Source organism: Miniopterus natalensis, chromosome 4 (genome assembly GCF_054644295.1).
Source record: "Miniopterus natalensis isolate mMinNat1 chromosome 4, mMinNat1.hap1, whole genome shotgun sequence".
Classification (NCBI taxonomy): Eukaryota; Metazoa; Chordata; class Mammalia; order Chiroptera; family Miniopteridae; genus Miniopterus; species Miniopterus natalensis.
This window is the reverse complement of record NC_142084.1, coordinates 99,691,831-99,705,036: the sequence shown is the minus strand read 5'-3', so window position 1 is coordinate 99,705,036 and position 13,206 is coordinate 99,691,831. Positions and strand designations below refer to the sequence as shown.

Genomic DNA, 13,206 nt, shown 5'->3' with positions numbered 1-13,206 from the left:
CAGACGGGCCACCATGGGTCCTCTCTGGCCGCGTAATGGGATGCCTCAAACACAGGACACCTGCCCCCAGACGCCACGGGCCCGCTCCCTGAACAGACTCGACCCCACATTCCACACACGCCTGTCGCTTTAAGCAGCCTGGCTGTCCCCTGCAAACTGCTTGTTCCACATTCTCGGGGTGGTGGGGTGGGTGGGGTGCTGGCACGCCCTCTCGGAGGCCTATAAGGCACAGGGCGGGACGGTGGGCCCAGGGAGGGAGCTGGGGCCCCACTGCTGCTGTCCTCATGGCCCCGCTGCTCCTGGGGCTCCTGGGGCTCCTGGGACTCCTGGGGATCTGGGCTCTGCTCTGCCCCCGCCCCCGAGCCCCCTCCCCAGCCCCATGCTGGCCCCCTGGCCCACGTCCTCTGCCCCTCATCGGGAACCTGCATTTGCTGCGGGTGTCCCAGCAGGAGCGCTCACTGATGGAGGTAAGAGGGGTGGGCATCCTGCAGCTGCTGTGGCACCCGCTCTCATCTGAGGAAGCAGAGCCTTAGTTTTCCGGGACCCCTGTGAGTCAGGAGGTTCGTGGTCCAACTGTGCGCTGGCCTGGCAGGGAACACAGGGGCCCAATGTCCACCCTGTCTTGGGGAGAAGGAAGACACCACCCACATTGACAGAGATGAGCCATCCAAGGAGCAGGGAGCCAGGAGGACTTCCTGGAAGAAGCAGCATTTGAGAAGACCCTGAAGAAGGGCCAGGTTCGGGGCAGTGGAGGGGAGGGGCAGGTGCTCTAGGGAGTGGCACCACGTAGCAACAACAGGACCAGCACACACAGGTGCTGCCCACCTGCCCACCAGAGGGGCAGCTGGGGTGCCTGCTGGCTGTGGCTCCTCCTGCCTGGGATGGAGACTGCAGCTGGGCGGGGAGGAGGGGGCCGCTATCGCCCACAAAGCGACCTGGACTGAAGCAGCTGCCCACCAGGCTGCAGGTACCAGGGTTCTGGGTCCCGGAGGCTGCCATCCGGCATGCAGGGGGCAGAGCGGGCAGTGGACTGGAGCGCGGGCCGAGGTCCAAGCCCCAGCTGTGGTGGGAAGATGGCAACCCTCCTCACCCTCGGCAGGGATGCTGTGGGGACAGGCACAGAGGCCCCCAAGGCCAGCGCTTGCCGGCTCCGTTCTGTGCCCTCACGTTGGCCAGGGGAGGTCAGAGTGGGACAAATTGCCCAGGCAGGCCCGGCAAGGGGGGGGCCTGGGGGACCTGGGGGACTGCTCCTGTGTAGGCCCTGGTCTCCTGGCACGGCCACCCTAGCACACGGCCCTCCAATCCTGCCCCCTGGAGTGTTCCCCTGGAAAGAAAACCCAGGACAGCTACACCCAGCACCAAAGGCAATGCCCACCTTCCTGGAGGGGTGCCCTGGACTCCACCCCCGACCCTGCTCCTGCTCTGTGGCTCCTGGGCCTTTGCTCATATGCCCCCCCACCCCCCCAGCTCTCAGAACAGTATGGGCCCGTGTTCACTGTCCACTTTGGACGCCAGAAGACAGTGGTGCTGACTGGCTACGAGGCGGTGAGGGAGGCCCTGGTGGGCACGGGGCAGGAGCTGGCCGACCGGCCCCCCATTGCCATCTTCCAGCTCATCCAGGGAGGCAGGGGTAGGTTTGGGGGGGAGGGGGTCCCCTCAGATGGGGAGGGGCAGTCACCAGCTCTGCTCTGGGGAAGGACAGGGTGTCCATGTGGCAGGCAGAGTGGGGGTGGTTGGTACACAGCACACCAGGAGGGGAAGCCAAGGCCAGCTCCTGGGGGACAGGCTGGGGACCAGAGTGAGCTGCCCGCCTGCATCTCCTGGGCTCGCTCCCCCCCCCATGTTGGCCCACAGGCATCTTCTTCTCCTCCGGGCCTCAATGGAAGGCCGCCCGCCAGTTCACCGTGCGCACCCTCCATGGCCTGGGTGTGGGGAGGGGGCCCATGGCCAACAAGATCCTGCAGGAGCTGAGGTGCCTCCTGGGGCAGCTGGACCAGTTTGGAGGTGAGTGAGGGCTGGGGACACGCCCTTCCCCCAGCCCCTCCCCACTGAGGCCTGTCTCCCACCCCAGGACGGCCCTTCCCCCTGGCCCTGCTCGGCTGGGCTCCCTCCAACATCACCTTCACGCTCCTCTTCGGCCAGCGGTTTGACTACCAGGACCCTGTGTTTGTGTCCCTGCTGGGCCTCATTGATGAAGTCATGGTCCTCTTGGGGACTCCGGGCCTGCAGGTGAGAGGTTGCTGCTCCACACCTGGGGGCGGGGCAGGGAGCTCAGTGCCAGCCTGAGACAGGCGGGAAGGGGCCCAGTGGCCACCAGCCAGGAGAGGTGAGCTCGCCTAGAGAGGCAGCGCAGGACTCCTGCCGGTCCCGTTGCCCACACCCGTGGCTGTGCCAGCCCAGGCCAGGGCACTGTGCTACCCAGGAAGCTGGGGGTCTAGGGCAGGGGTCCTCATCTCCCCTCCCCACACCTTCCCATCAGCAAGAGACTCACCTGCTCAGAGCGGTGGGCAGGATCTGGGGCTCCGTGCCTGCAGGCCCCCCACCTGCACCACCCAGGGATCTTCAGGCACACGAATCACAAGTCCTGACCCTAAGAACGCCCACGATTGTGTGCATGTCATTCTTTCCCCAAACCCGGCACGTCCACGTTTGCAGCTCTGAGCACCGTCTCTGACCGTAGCTCATGAGAGCCTGGTCTGTACGTCACCTGTTCACAGGGGCCATAGCTCACAGGTACTTTCCACCCCACTCCTCCGACCAATGTCAGGAGGTGACAAGGCCACGGCCCGCGCAGGGCTGGGACAGTGAGTCTAAGCCCTAAGTCTGGTCAGGGGAGCAGGTGAGGGGCCTCTGCGCCCCTGGGCGGGTGGACTTGGCCCCTAAGAAGGCCGGGCCGACCCAGGACCACCAGGGAGCCTCGGGGGGGATAGAAGCCTGTAGCTCCCGGGGCAGCAGGGCCGTCTAGCCTCCTTCCACCCCGGCGCTTGCTCCTCACAGCCACACAATTTGTTCCCAGGGTCCAGTCATGCTCCCAGGTACCAGCTGCGCAGGTGCAGCCTGGGCGGGCATCTCGCGAGCACAGACTGCATGCTGACGGGGGGCCCATGCCCAGGGGCTGGGCGGAATCCTTCCCTTTTTTAATGGCAGCTGACTCAGTTATTTCCAAGGGCAACCTCTCCCTTCCACCGGCTTTGGTGGGTGGAGAGCGGGGCGTGACCACAGCCACCGGCACTAAGCTCCCAGGTGCGCTCCTTGGCACAGGCCCCTCCTTCCTGCCCTGGGACAGGTTTCCCCAGGCTGCTGGTCCCACCGGGTGGGGCTGTGGGGCCCAGTGCCCCGTGCCCGGCGCCCTCTTGTGGCCACAGGTGGCACCAGTCCCCCTTTCAGCCAGGACAAATGCACACACCTGAAGGATGGATCCATCCCTCACCTGGCGCAGCTGTGGAGCCTGAGCCCTCACCCTCCACCCTGCTGTCTCACCCCACCTCCAGCTGTTCAACATCTACCCCCGGCTCGGGGCCCTCCTCCAGCTGCACCGGCCTGTCCTGAGAAAGATCGAGGAGGTGCGGGCCATCCTGAGGACCCTCCTGGAGGCGCGGCTGCCCCCCAGGCCCAGGGGAGGCCCCGTGCACAGCTACATGGATGCCCTGATCCAGCAAGGCCAGGTGTGGGCGAGACCCACCCCACCACCTCAGAGGCCTGGGGAAATCCGGGGGCCCCGTGCAGGATGGACTCACCTATTCCTGCACGTGTTCCTCCATCTCCTGGCTGGAGGCCTCTCTGAACCTCAGTCAACTCACCTGTGAAGTGGGGTTTCCCAGTTCTGCCTCAGGGGGTGGCTGGGAGGGTGAGGTGAGCTGGAACGGGCCAAGTGCTCAGAGGATCCTGGCTCTGCCCTTCCTGCCAAGTCTGTCTTCTGCCCCTTTTCTTGAGCCCAGGGCTGGTGGGGGGCCCATGGGGCCCACCTCCCACTGAGCCCTGCCCCACCCACCTCTGCAGGGGAGGGACCCCGATGGCTTGTTTGCCGAGGCCAACGTGGTGGCCTGTGTCCTGGACATGGTCATGGCTGGCACGGAGACCACCTCGGCCACGCTGCAGTGGGCAGCCCTCCTGATGGGCCGCCACCCAAGTGTGCAGGGTGGGTGTGCAGGCCACACAGCTCACTTGTCCCAGCCCCCAGTGGGTGGGGGTCCCTAGGGGCCAGGGGAGGGAGGCTCCCCGGACACTGGCGCCGACCCTCTTGCCCGCAGCCCGGGTGCAGGAGGAGCTGGACCGTGTGCTGGGGCCCGGGCGGACACCCCGGCCGGAGGACCAGCGGTCGCTGCCCTACACAAATGCTGTGCTGCACGAGGTGCAGAGGTTCATCACCCTCCTGCCCCATGTGCCCCGGTGCACGGCTACCGACACCCGGCTGGGCGGCTACCTGCTCCCCAAGGTGGGACGGCCAGGCCTCATCCACAACCCTGAGCCCAGCCCAGACCCTCGCTCGCTCTTTCCACTACCCCTTGGGGTTGGGGGACTCTTGGGTGCCTGAAGCCAGGGCTCCCACTTGTAGGCAGGGGAAGGGCTTCAGAGCAGCAAACCTGGGGCCTGAGGCCTGGGGCCAGCAGGGGCTTCACCTGTGCAATGGGCTCACGTGTGCGAGGGGAGGCTTCCACGCTGAAGCGAGCCTCCACGGGGCAGGGGCTGAGGGGCCTCGCCCATCTTCCCGTCCTCCTTGGGGACCCTCTCTCCGTGCTCCTGTCTGGGGCCAGCCCAGGTGGACAGGGTGCCTCAGCTGAGCCTCCTGCTGCCCCACCCACAGGGCACACCCGTGGTCCCTCTGCTGAGCTCCGTGCTCCTGGACAAAACGCAGTGGGAGACACCAGACCAGTTCAACCCGGGACACTTCCTGGACGCCGACGGGCACTTTGTGAAGCGGGAGGCTTTCCTGCCCTTCTCTGCGGGTATGCAGCCCCCCCCGGGGGCCTTGGGGCTCAGGCTCGGGACTTCCCCAACTCCCACACCCTACGGTCTGCTCAGAGCTGGGCGCTGACCTGCGTTCAGGCCACTCCAGGCTTTGCTCTCTGATTGCCCTCCCTCGCCCTCCCATCACCCCCACCAGCCAGCTCTGTGCCTCGGTTTCCCCACAGGCCGCCGCGTCTGCGTGGGCGAGAGCCTGGCCAGGACAGAGCTGTTTCTGCTGTTTGCTGGTCTCCTGCAGAGCTTCCGCCTGCTGCCCCCGCCTGGCCTTGGCCCCGCCAGCCTGGACACTGTTCCCGCCCCGGCCTTCACCATGAGGCCACCAGCCCAAGCCCTGTGTGCAGTGCCCAGGCCCCAGGGGCACTGACCGAGGCAGGTGTGGCCTGTGCTTTGGACAAACTCCCAGGGCCCAGGGAGGGTATGGGTCACTGCCCCTGGCTCGCAGCCTGTGGACAAATGGTCCCTCACGGAGCCCCTGGCCTCACCACAGCCCCGTTTGAGAGTGACTGCGGGCCCAGGCAGCTCTGTCCTTAGGGCTGGAGACGAGCCCCCAGGAGACCCATGGAGGCAGGCCATCTTCCAGGCCCCCGCACCCCAGTATCGACCACTTCCCTCATCTCTCCCCAGGGCAGCCAGGGCCCCTGGTCTCTTTTCATCTGTCCCTCCTGCCCCAGGCTCCTGGGTTTCAGCCGTTGCCTCTGTCAGCACCAGGACCTTACCAGCCCTTTCCTGCCCTGCTTCCCCCATGGCCCATTGGTACAACCTTTCCTCAAAGTCTGCCTGACCCACTGCCCTGGGCCCCACTGAGCCCGACTCTGTGACCTTTCACCCCATTTCCCCTATGAAGAAACGGGTGCAGCTAGGCCCCCACACTGGGCAGTATCGACGCCCCGTCCTCACGCGTGAAAAACAATAAAAACGAAGGGTGGCAGCTGTCGGGCTTCCTTCCACGTCACTCATCACCATGGAGACTGGGATGTGGGGTGCCCGACAGCCACAGACGGGACTCGACCGCAGGCCACTCCTCAGCATGGACTCGGTCTGGTCCCCACCAGATGCAGATGTGGCCGGCCCCCCATGGCCTTGACGCTGTGGGTCAGGAGGGGCCAGACATGCCGGGTGCAGGACCGAGATGCTGGGCAGACGGGCTCTGAATGTCTGTGCTCGGCAACCCTGCCTCTCGGCCTTGAGGGGAGGACCTTCGAGGCTGGAGGTGGCTCTTGGTGCCCCAGACCTACCGTTGGCTCCAGCTACACCACAGGTGCCTCCCAAGTCCATGAAAACCAAAACCACAGCCCCCAAACTGTGAGCAAACTCTCCAGGACACACAAACAGGCTGTGGCCTCAGCACCCAGGACTCCCAGGGAAGACAACCACCCGCTGATGGAGACCCCAGAGGAGCTGCCGCCAGCTACCTGAAGGGCAAACATGAGGAGCTGGAGAGCACATCCTGGCAGGGACGCGGTTCAGTGGCTGCCGGTCCTCAAGCCCCCCTAGCTCCACGCCTGGAGTGTTTGTGCATGTGACCATGTGAGCGTGTGCATGCTCGTGAGTGTGTATGATCAGGATTTGAGCTGCACCAATGAGCAGAGGACGAGCCCCTTGGGTTGCAACACAGCACGGTGGGGAAGCCGCCAAGACCTGGGTGTTGGATGGGAGGAGGTGGTATGACCCTCAGTTCAGGGCTCTGGGCTGCAGGTGAGTAGAAGCCAAGGCCCCAGTGGTCAGCAAGGGACCTGCCAGCCCCCTAGGGACATGTGGCCCCTCCTGAGCTGGGGTCACCCCTCCTCGGGGTCCTAGCCTCACCAGGGTAATCAAGGCTGAGGCACAGCCAAGGCTGGGACGCCGCTTTGAGACAACACCCCGAGGCGCGTCCTAAGTGCCAGGCAGCAGCTGCGTCCTCTGCCCATCCCCCGGACGTCTGAGTTCTGCTGCTGCCTCCTCCCAGGCCACGAGCTGACCATGTTCCAGGCTGGGGCACCAAAGACCAGCCGGGCAAGTGTTAAAGGGACCTCGCCTGGGTCCTGAAGGACCAGCTGCGTGGAGGTGGCCCAGACCCCAGCTGCCCGAGGCTCCTCCCAACTCACCCCCGAATGCAGCCTCTGAGCTCGGCGCTCGGGGCCCTGTGGCCCCCAGGGTCTGGTGCATGCCCTCCTCTGGGGACAAGGAAAGCAGGTGCCCTCTCTGTGCAGACAGCAGCAGGTGTTTCCGGGTGGGCAGCTGTGGGAGGGCCACGCGTGGTCACTGCTGCCACTGCAAACGGTCGGCCTGCGGAGGGTCAGCCGGCAGCCCCTGGGTGTGTCCTGGGGAGGCCACGGCAGGGACAGCTTCGTGGCTGCACACACACTCTCCCCCTCAGAAAATGCCCCTCCCAACCTCCAAGCAAGTGAGGATGAACCACACGGGATGAAAGCCATGGCCAGCAGGGCTGCTTTTATTGAAAACACAGCCAGTTTCCCTGCAGGCGGGCAGTGAGGCCGCGGCTTGACCTGAGCAGGGAGGTGAGAGGTGGATGGCCACAGCCCCGGAGGCTCGAGAGGGTAGGCCGGGGCCAGGAAACACGTGGCTTGCATGGGAGGGGCCACCAGACTGATGTGCAGGGCCCAAACCTGGGGTGCCCCCCTTAGCCGAACACTGATGGACAGCAGCTGGCGGGAGCGACTCTGCCAATCTCTAAGACCCCTGGGCAGAAAATCAGGCATTTCCCTCAACAAGCAACTTCCAGGGCCCGAGGGTGGCTGGCACAGGCCTGGCATCTCCAGGCTATTTCAGTGGCCTCATCCTGCTGTAAAGGGATGGAACCCGCCATCATCTATAAACCTCTCTGGCCAAGGAGGGTCAGGAGAGAGGTGTCCTTCCAGGGGTCTGGTGCCAGAGGAATGGGACGTAGCACCTGGCAGCCTCAGGCCTGATAGTAACCCTGCTGTTCCTCGTTGGGCTCCCCAGCACACCCACTGGAAGGAGGCAGTCAGTGGCAGGGCTGCCCTGGCAGGAAGGGGCCCTCGAGACCGGGCACCCTAGGAGAGCAGCTGCAGCACCTGTCGGACGCGCTGGGTTTTCTCCAGCAGGGGGCAGTCTGGGCTGCTGGCGCCTGCCTCGTCCAGCTCCTGCATCAGGGCCTCAGCCTTCTGCACAGTCAGCTCACGGGCCTGGCCCTTCAGCCCCTCCAGGTACGCCAGCAGGGTAGAGAAGTGCTCATCGGGAACCTGCATGGGAGGGGACAGGAGCTGGTTAGCAGCCAGGGGGTGGCAGGTGGGTGTGGACATGGAGCCATGGAGAACCAAGATGCCTGCAGCGTGGGACCCCTGGCCCTGCAGCTGGTCTCAGGTCCACTGCTATGCCCACCACAGACTGAGGGCCTAGATGGCCAGTCAGCATCTGCACAGGAACCTAAGCCTGGCCTGTGCCCACTCTGTCCCTTGCTCTGGACAGGCTGGGGGTGGTGGTGGTGAGGCAGTCCTCTATCCCTGGGCTATCTCCTCCCCAGTTTTAACTGGGGTTAAAGAGGCTGGTGGCTACCCTTTTTCAGGCCCCCTTGAAATGCCAGTAACTCACTAAGTAGATTGGTCTTAAGGAGACAGATGTGCTGGAGATGAATGACACCTGGACCCAAGGATGTGCGCTCACCCTGCCCGTCCCCAGGCCCAGAATGGCCAGGCCGGTTGCTTCTAGAAGTGTATGAACATGTACTGCAGGTCCACCTAAAACATGGCACACTCCTCGGTTTCAAAACTACCGCAAAGTTACAGCCATGGAGACCGGGTGGCCCAGGCATGACAGATGGACGGACAGACAGACCAACCAACCATGGAACAGGACAGAGGGCCCAGAAACAAACTCTCATATCGACAGCCCACTGTTTCCCACAACTGGACGCCCACGTAGAGAGGCACGAAGCTGGACCCCTACCTCAGACCACATAAAGGTGAACTTGAGTAAGAGCTGGAACTATAAAGTTCTCAGGACACAGGAAAAGCCTGTGAGCTTGGGTCAGGAACCAATTTCTTAGATATGACACCAGAAACACAAGCAACTATAAAAAACAGATAAACTGGCATCATCAAAATAAAAACTTGCCCAGCTGGGTGTGGCTCAGAGGTTGAGCATCAACCTAGGATCCAGGTGATAGGGGTTCGATTCCCGGTCAGGGCACATGCCCGGGTTGTGGGCTCAACCCCCAGTCGGGGGCGTGCAGGAGGCAGCCGATCAATGACTCTCTCATCATTGATGTTTCTATCTCTCTCTCTCTCTCTCTCCCCTTTCCCCTCTCTGAAATCAATAAAAATGTATTTAAAAAAATAGAAATAATAAAAATAAAAAAATTAAAACTTAAAATGGTGGATGTTGTGGTTCACGAATTTCATCTTAAGTCAAAAACTGAGCCATCAGGTGTGTAGATCCCTAACCCACTAGGATCAGCCAGTCAACTGTCCCTAGGCCCCAGACACTGAGACGGGTGCAGGGAGTTGGGTCTGGAGGCCAGCCCCCGTCCCAGTTCTATTTTAACTGGGCTCCCAGGACAGAGAGACTGGAAGGGCGGTGCAGGCAGGGCTGGGAGGCCCTCCCCCAACCCCCCCGGAGCACAGTGCAGGCAGGGCTGGGAGACCCCCCATCCCCACCCCCGGAGCACACACCTGGTCTTTGTCGTACATGTGCAGCAGCAGCCAGGTCTGCCGCGTCTTCTGAAATCTCCAGTCCTCGTGCTTCTGGGCCCAGCTGGAAGAGCAAGGACATGACATTTCAGGTTCCAGGCAGAAGGAGCAGGAGGGTTTGTCTGCACCAACTGGCCTGGGTGCTCTCTCTTTGGCTGTCTGCGGGGGTTCTGGGGGGGCCCCTCTCAGCCTGAGGGTGAGGACATGGAGCAGAGGGGCCAAAGGCCCGGGTGGGAGGGCGAGTCACTCCACACGTCCACTGCCCAAGAGCGCAGGCCCTGTGTGCCTGGGACCAGGGGCACTTCAGGGGTCCGCCACAGAGCAGGCCCAGGCCAGGGTGGGCCAGCACCAGCACCATCCTCCCAGAGGACCAGAGGCCGTGGGGCGCAGCCTCTTACCTACAGAGGTAGTCCAGGGCCAGCTGGGCGCCCGAGCGCTTGGCAGGCAGGGGCTGGGCTGGGGCCAGGGCCACGCCTGCCTCCCGCAGCCGCTTCCTCTCCGCCTTCTTCTGTTCCTTCTTCAGCTTCCTCTCTAGGACCCTCTTCTGCTCCGGGGACAGCTCTGGGGACAGCTCAGGGTCCGAGCACGCTCTTTCTCTCTGAAAGGCAAGCGAGTGCCCCCGTTAGGGTTTCGGGAAGCTGCACCTCCCTGCTCCCAGCCCTGCCCTCACCCAGGACCCGAGGGAGGTCGGCGGGGAAGGGGCTGCTGACTTCTGTGCTCTGGGGGACTGGGCCCAGAGCCCGCTATAGCTCTGACCACCCCAGACCGTCAAGAGCCGACTGACTGTAGAACCCACACTCCGGGCTCTGTGGGAAGCCCGTCTGAGGCCTGCAGAACCCTCCCCGGGAGCAGACTGGCTCTGGGGTCCCGTGTTCCTTCCACCCTGATTTCCCAAACCCTTCTGACATGAGCCCCTTGGACTGAGGATAGTAGGAGGTGCCCCTGTGCCCACCCATCCCTGGGCTGGGAGAACACGCTGGTGGCCGCTGGCTGTCCCCTCTGACAGACAGGGCTGCGGCCTCCCGATGCAACCTTTCCCCAGGCAGGAGCTCGCAGGGGGTGGACAGCAGGACAATGGCCGCAGAGCAGAGCAGAGCAAAGCAAAGCAGAGCAAAGCAGAGCAAAGCAGAGCAAAGCAGAGCAAAGCAGAGCAAAGCAGAGCAGAGCGGACTTCTGGCTCCCCCCTTCCTCTGCCCCTCCTCCCATGTGCCCCAGCAGGTCCCTCATAAAATGCCAACCCCTTGACAACCTCTGTGTTCCCACTCAGCACCCCGCTCCTTCTGGAATCTCTTAAGTCAAAACAAAACCCCAGCTCTGCCCAGGTCCTCCCTCCTCCTGGAAAGCCAGCTGGAACTGAGCAGCGTGAGGGCCGCAGGGATAGCAGCCTCAACAGGAGGCACACGCGACCTCCACCCTTAGCACAGGGCTCACAGACCAGGCCCTTAGCGAGGGGCTCAGGCCTCGGGCCCGGAGGCGCCTCCAGATGGGCCTCCTGTCTTGGGCATGGTGGCCACGGCATGTGCCATGCGTGCAGACAGCCACTGCGGGACAGAGAAGCCCAGAGGACAGGGCAGCAGGGGCTCTGAGGGCATTTGTGTTTGAGGGGGGTGCCAGGTCCAGGACAGCAGTGTGGTGATGAGCATGGGAGGCCACAGTGGGCTGGCTGGGCAGGCCCCACAAAAAGGGCAGTGAGAAGAGCAGGCAAACCGTCCTGCAGCCTGACCGAGGTCTTGATGAAAGGTCAGGGCACAGGGATGGCCCTAAGGAAGGTGGGCAGGTTGGGGGGTGGGATGGGTGGGGAGCTCCCGCCCCATGACGGGGCACCTCCCCAGGGCCCCAGCTGTCCCAGGATATGGCCCCTGCCACCAGCCCCGGACCCTGCAGGATGCTGGCTGCTGTTTCGGAGGCGGAAGGGACCTGGTCATCGAGACAGGAGCCCTGCCCCGCTCCCTGAGGACTCCCTGTGTGCTCTGCGGGCTCAGCAACAGCTGGGAGGGGGCACAGGAAGGAGGCTGGAGGGGCAGGGCAGGGCCACAGCAGGGACTAGAAAAGGGCATTGCCTGGCCTGGGCTGGGTGGAGAGGGTGGAAGAGCCTTAAGAAAGCCAGGCAGGGCAGGAAGGGGTGGACCTCACTGGCCCGGATACACTGCTGTGTCCTCCCCACAGATCCCTATGGGTCAGACTCGTTCTCAGAAGAGCTCTGGGGGTGGGCAGCAGAGGAGGCAGAACTGCAGGGTGATTAGGGTAGGGGCTCCCACCCCAAGCTCTCCTCCCAGCCTCTGTGGACCCGTTTGTGATTCACTTCACACTGATGGCCCGCCTGCCTCGGGCATATGCAGCACACAGGTGGGCTCAGGTCAGCATCCACACCTGCCAGTTACCACGGGCCAAGGGGTACAGAGAAGAGGTGCACCTGGCTGCATACCCCCCATGTGGGGTACCAGGTCTGAGCCCTGGTGGCTGCCCACAGCACCAGGTGTGCCCCAGAAGGGCCTTGGCTTTCCTTGGAGACATTAACATGCCCTTGGGGTTCCGGGCTGCCCAGTGTGGGCTCTGTCCTGAGACATCACACAAGTTCACTTGGTGGGGGTGGGTGCCCCTCCCCACACCGCGGTCCGACACACACACAGTGCACTCGGTGACAGGCTGAAACATGCACCTGCTCACCACCCGTGCCTTCTCACTGGATCACACCGTTTAGTGTGTGCTGGGCGCCCTGTTGAACCTCAGGGCTAGGGGAGGCTCCGAGCACTGCAGTCTCGGGACAGCACCCACCCCCCACGTCACAGGCGTCCAGTCACTGGCTCTGGCCGGAGCTCAGGCTCCATGAGGGTCAACAGCGGCTCTCTGTGCCCAGAGAAAGGGGCCATTGTCTTTCCCAGAGCTCTCAGAGCAAAGATAAAGGGCTGGGGGAAGGAGGCTGGGCCCTGGCCCTGGGTGCCCTGGACACATGGGCAGAGGAGCTGCCTGCTGAGGACACTGGGAGGAAGCTGCTGTCCCCGGCGCGCAGGGTGGTCAGAACCCTGGATGTGCCAGCCTGCTGAAGTCAGACTTGGGGAAGCAGCCCTGGACTGAGAGAGGGTGGTGGACAATGCTCACAGGCCTGGGAACTGAGCTGGCCCTGCACCAGCACAGCTGGACAAACCACAGGACCCTCCGAAATTTTCCACTTGTACTTACAAGGATTTTCAAGGCAAGGGAAATGGTTTTCCTTGGTGAGATGTGTGTGGAGCGCACAACTGGATGGGTGGGTGGGGGCCTCTCCCCTGACCTGCCCCAGCAAGGCGTGGAGGCCACCCGGGGCCCAGGATCCAGAGCGCACAGTGGACTCACTTCTGCCTGGCTCCATGCCAGAGTGACACCTTACACTGGTCGGGCACATTTTATTTTCCAAAATGTGATGTGAAGGAAACGTAACTCCAGCAAGAGAGACCTAAAGTTCAGCCCTAATTTAAATACTCAAACTCCTGACTACGGCCGTCCCCAAGGCCACCCAGCCCAGACCCTCCAACCCTCCAGAGTGAATCCCCACACATAGGGCACACATGCACACACACAGCCACTCCGCTCTACAGCCAAGCCCCTGCCCCAG

The 13,206-nt window shown here is 63.4% G+C and overlaps 2 protein-coding genes across 3 annotated transcripts in view; one reads left to right on the top strand and one right to left on the bottom strand.

The window, feature by feature from the left end:
* Positions 1–233: 233 nt before the first annotated feature.
* Positions 234–5,861, top strand: CYP2W1 (cytochrome P450 family 2 subfamily W member 1). Its single transcript, XM_016212955.2, has 9 exons — positions 234–467; positions 1,468–1,630; positions 1,855–2,004; positions 2,072–2,229; positions 3,492–3,665; positions 4,000–4,138; positions 4,251–4,435; positions 4,805–4,946; positions 5,133–5,861. Exons 1-9 carry the CDS (start codon positions 285–287, stop codon positions 5,327–5,329), a joined length of 1,491 nt encoding a protein of 496 aa, XP_016068441.2. The 5' UTR covers positions 234–284; the 3' UTR covers positions 5,330–5,861.
* A 1,519-nt stretch (positions 5,862–7,380) lies between these two features.
* The window catches only part of CHLSN (cholesin), a 71,693-nt gene continuing 65,867 nt past the window's right edge, over positions 7,381–13,206 (bottom strand). For both annotated transcript variants that reach the window (XM_087816130.1, XM_016212978.2), the window contains 3 exons: positions 10,013–10,212; positions 9,597–9,678; positions 7,381–8,168 (listed from right to left, as the gene is read on the bottom strand). In XM_087816130.1, the coding sequence (XP_087672256.1) occupies positions 7,980–8,168; positions 9,597–9,678; positions 10,013–10,212 (471 nt within the window). In that variant the 3' untranslated portion in view covers positions 7,381–7,979. The remainder of the gene's footprint in view (positions 8,169–9,596; positions 9,679–10,012; positions 10,213–13,206) is intronic.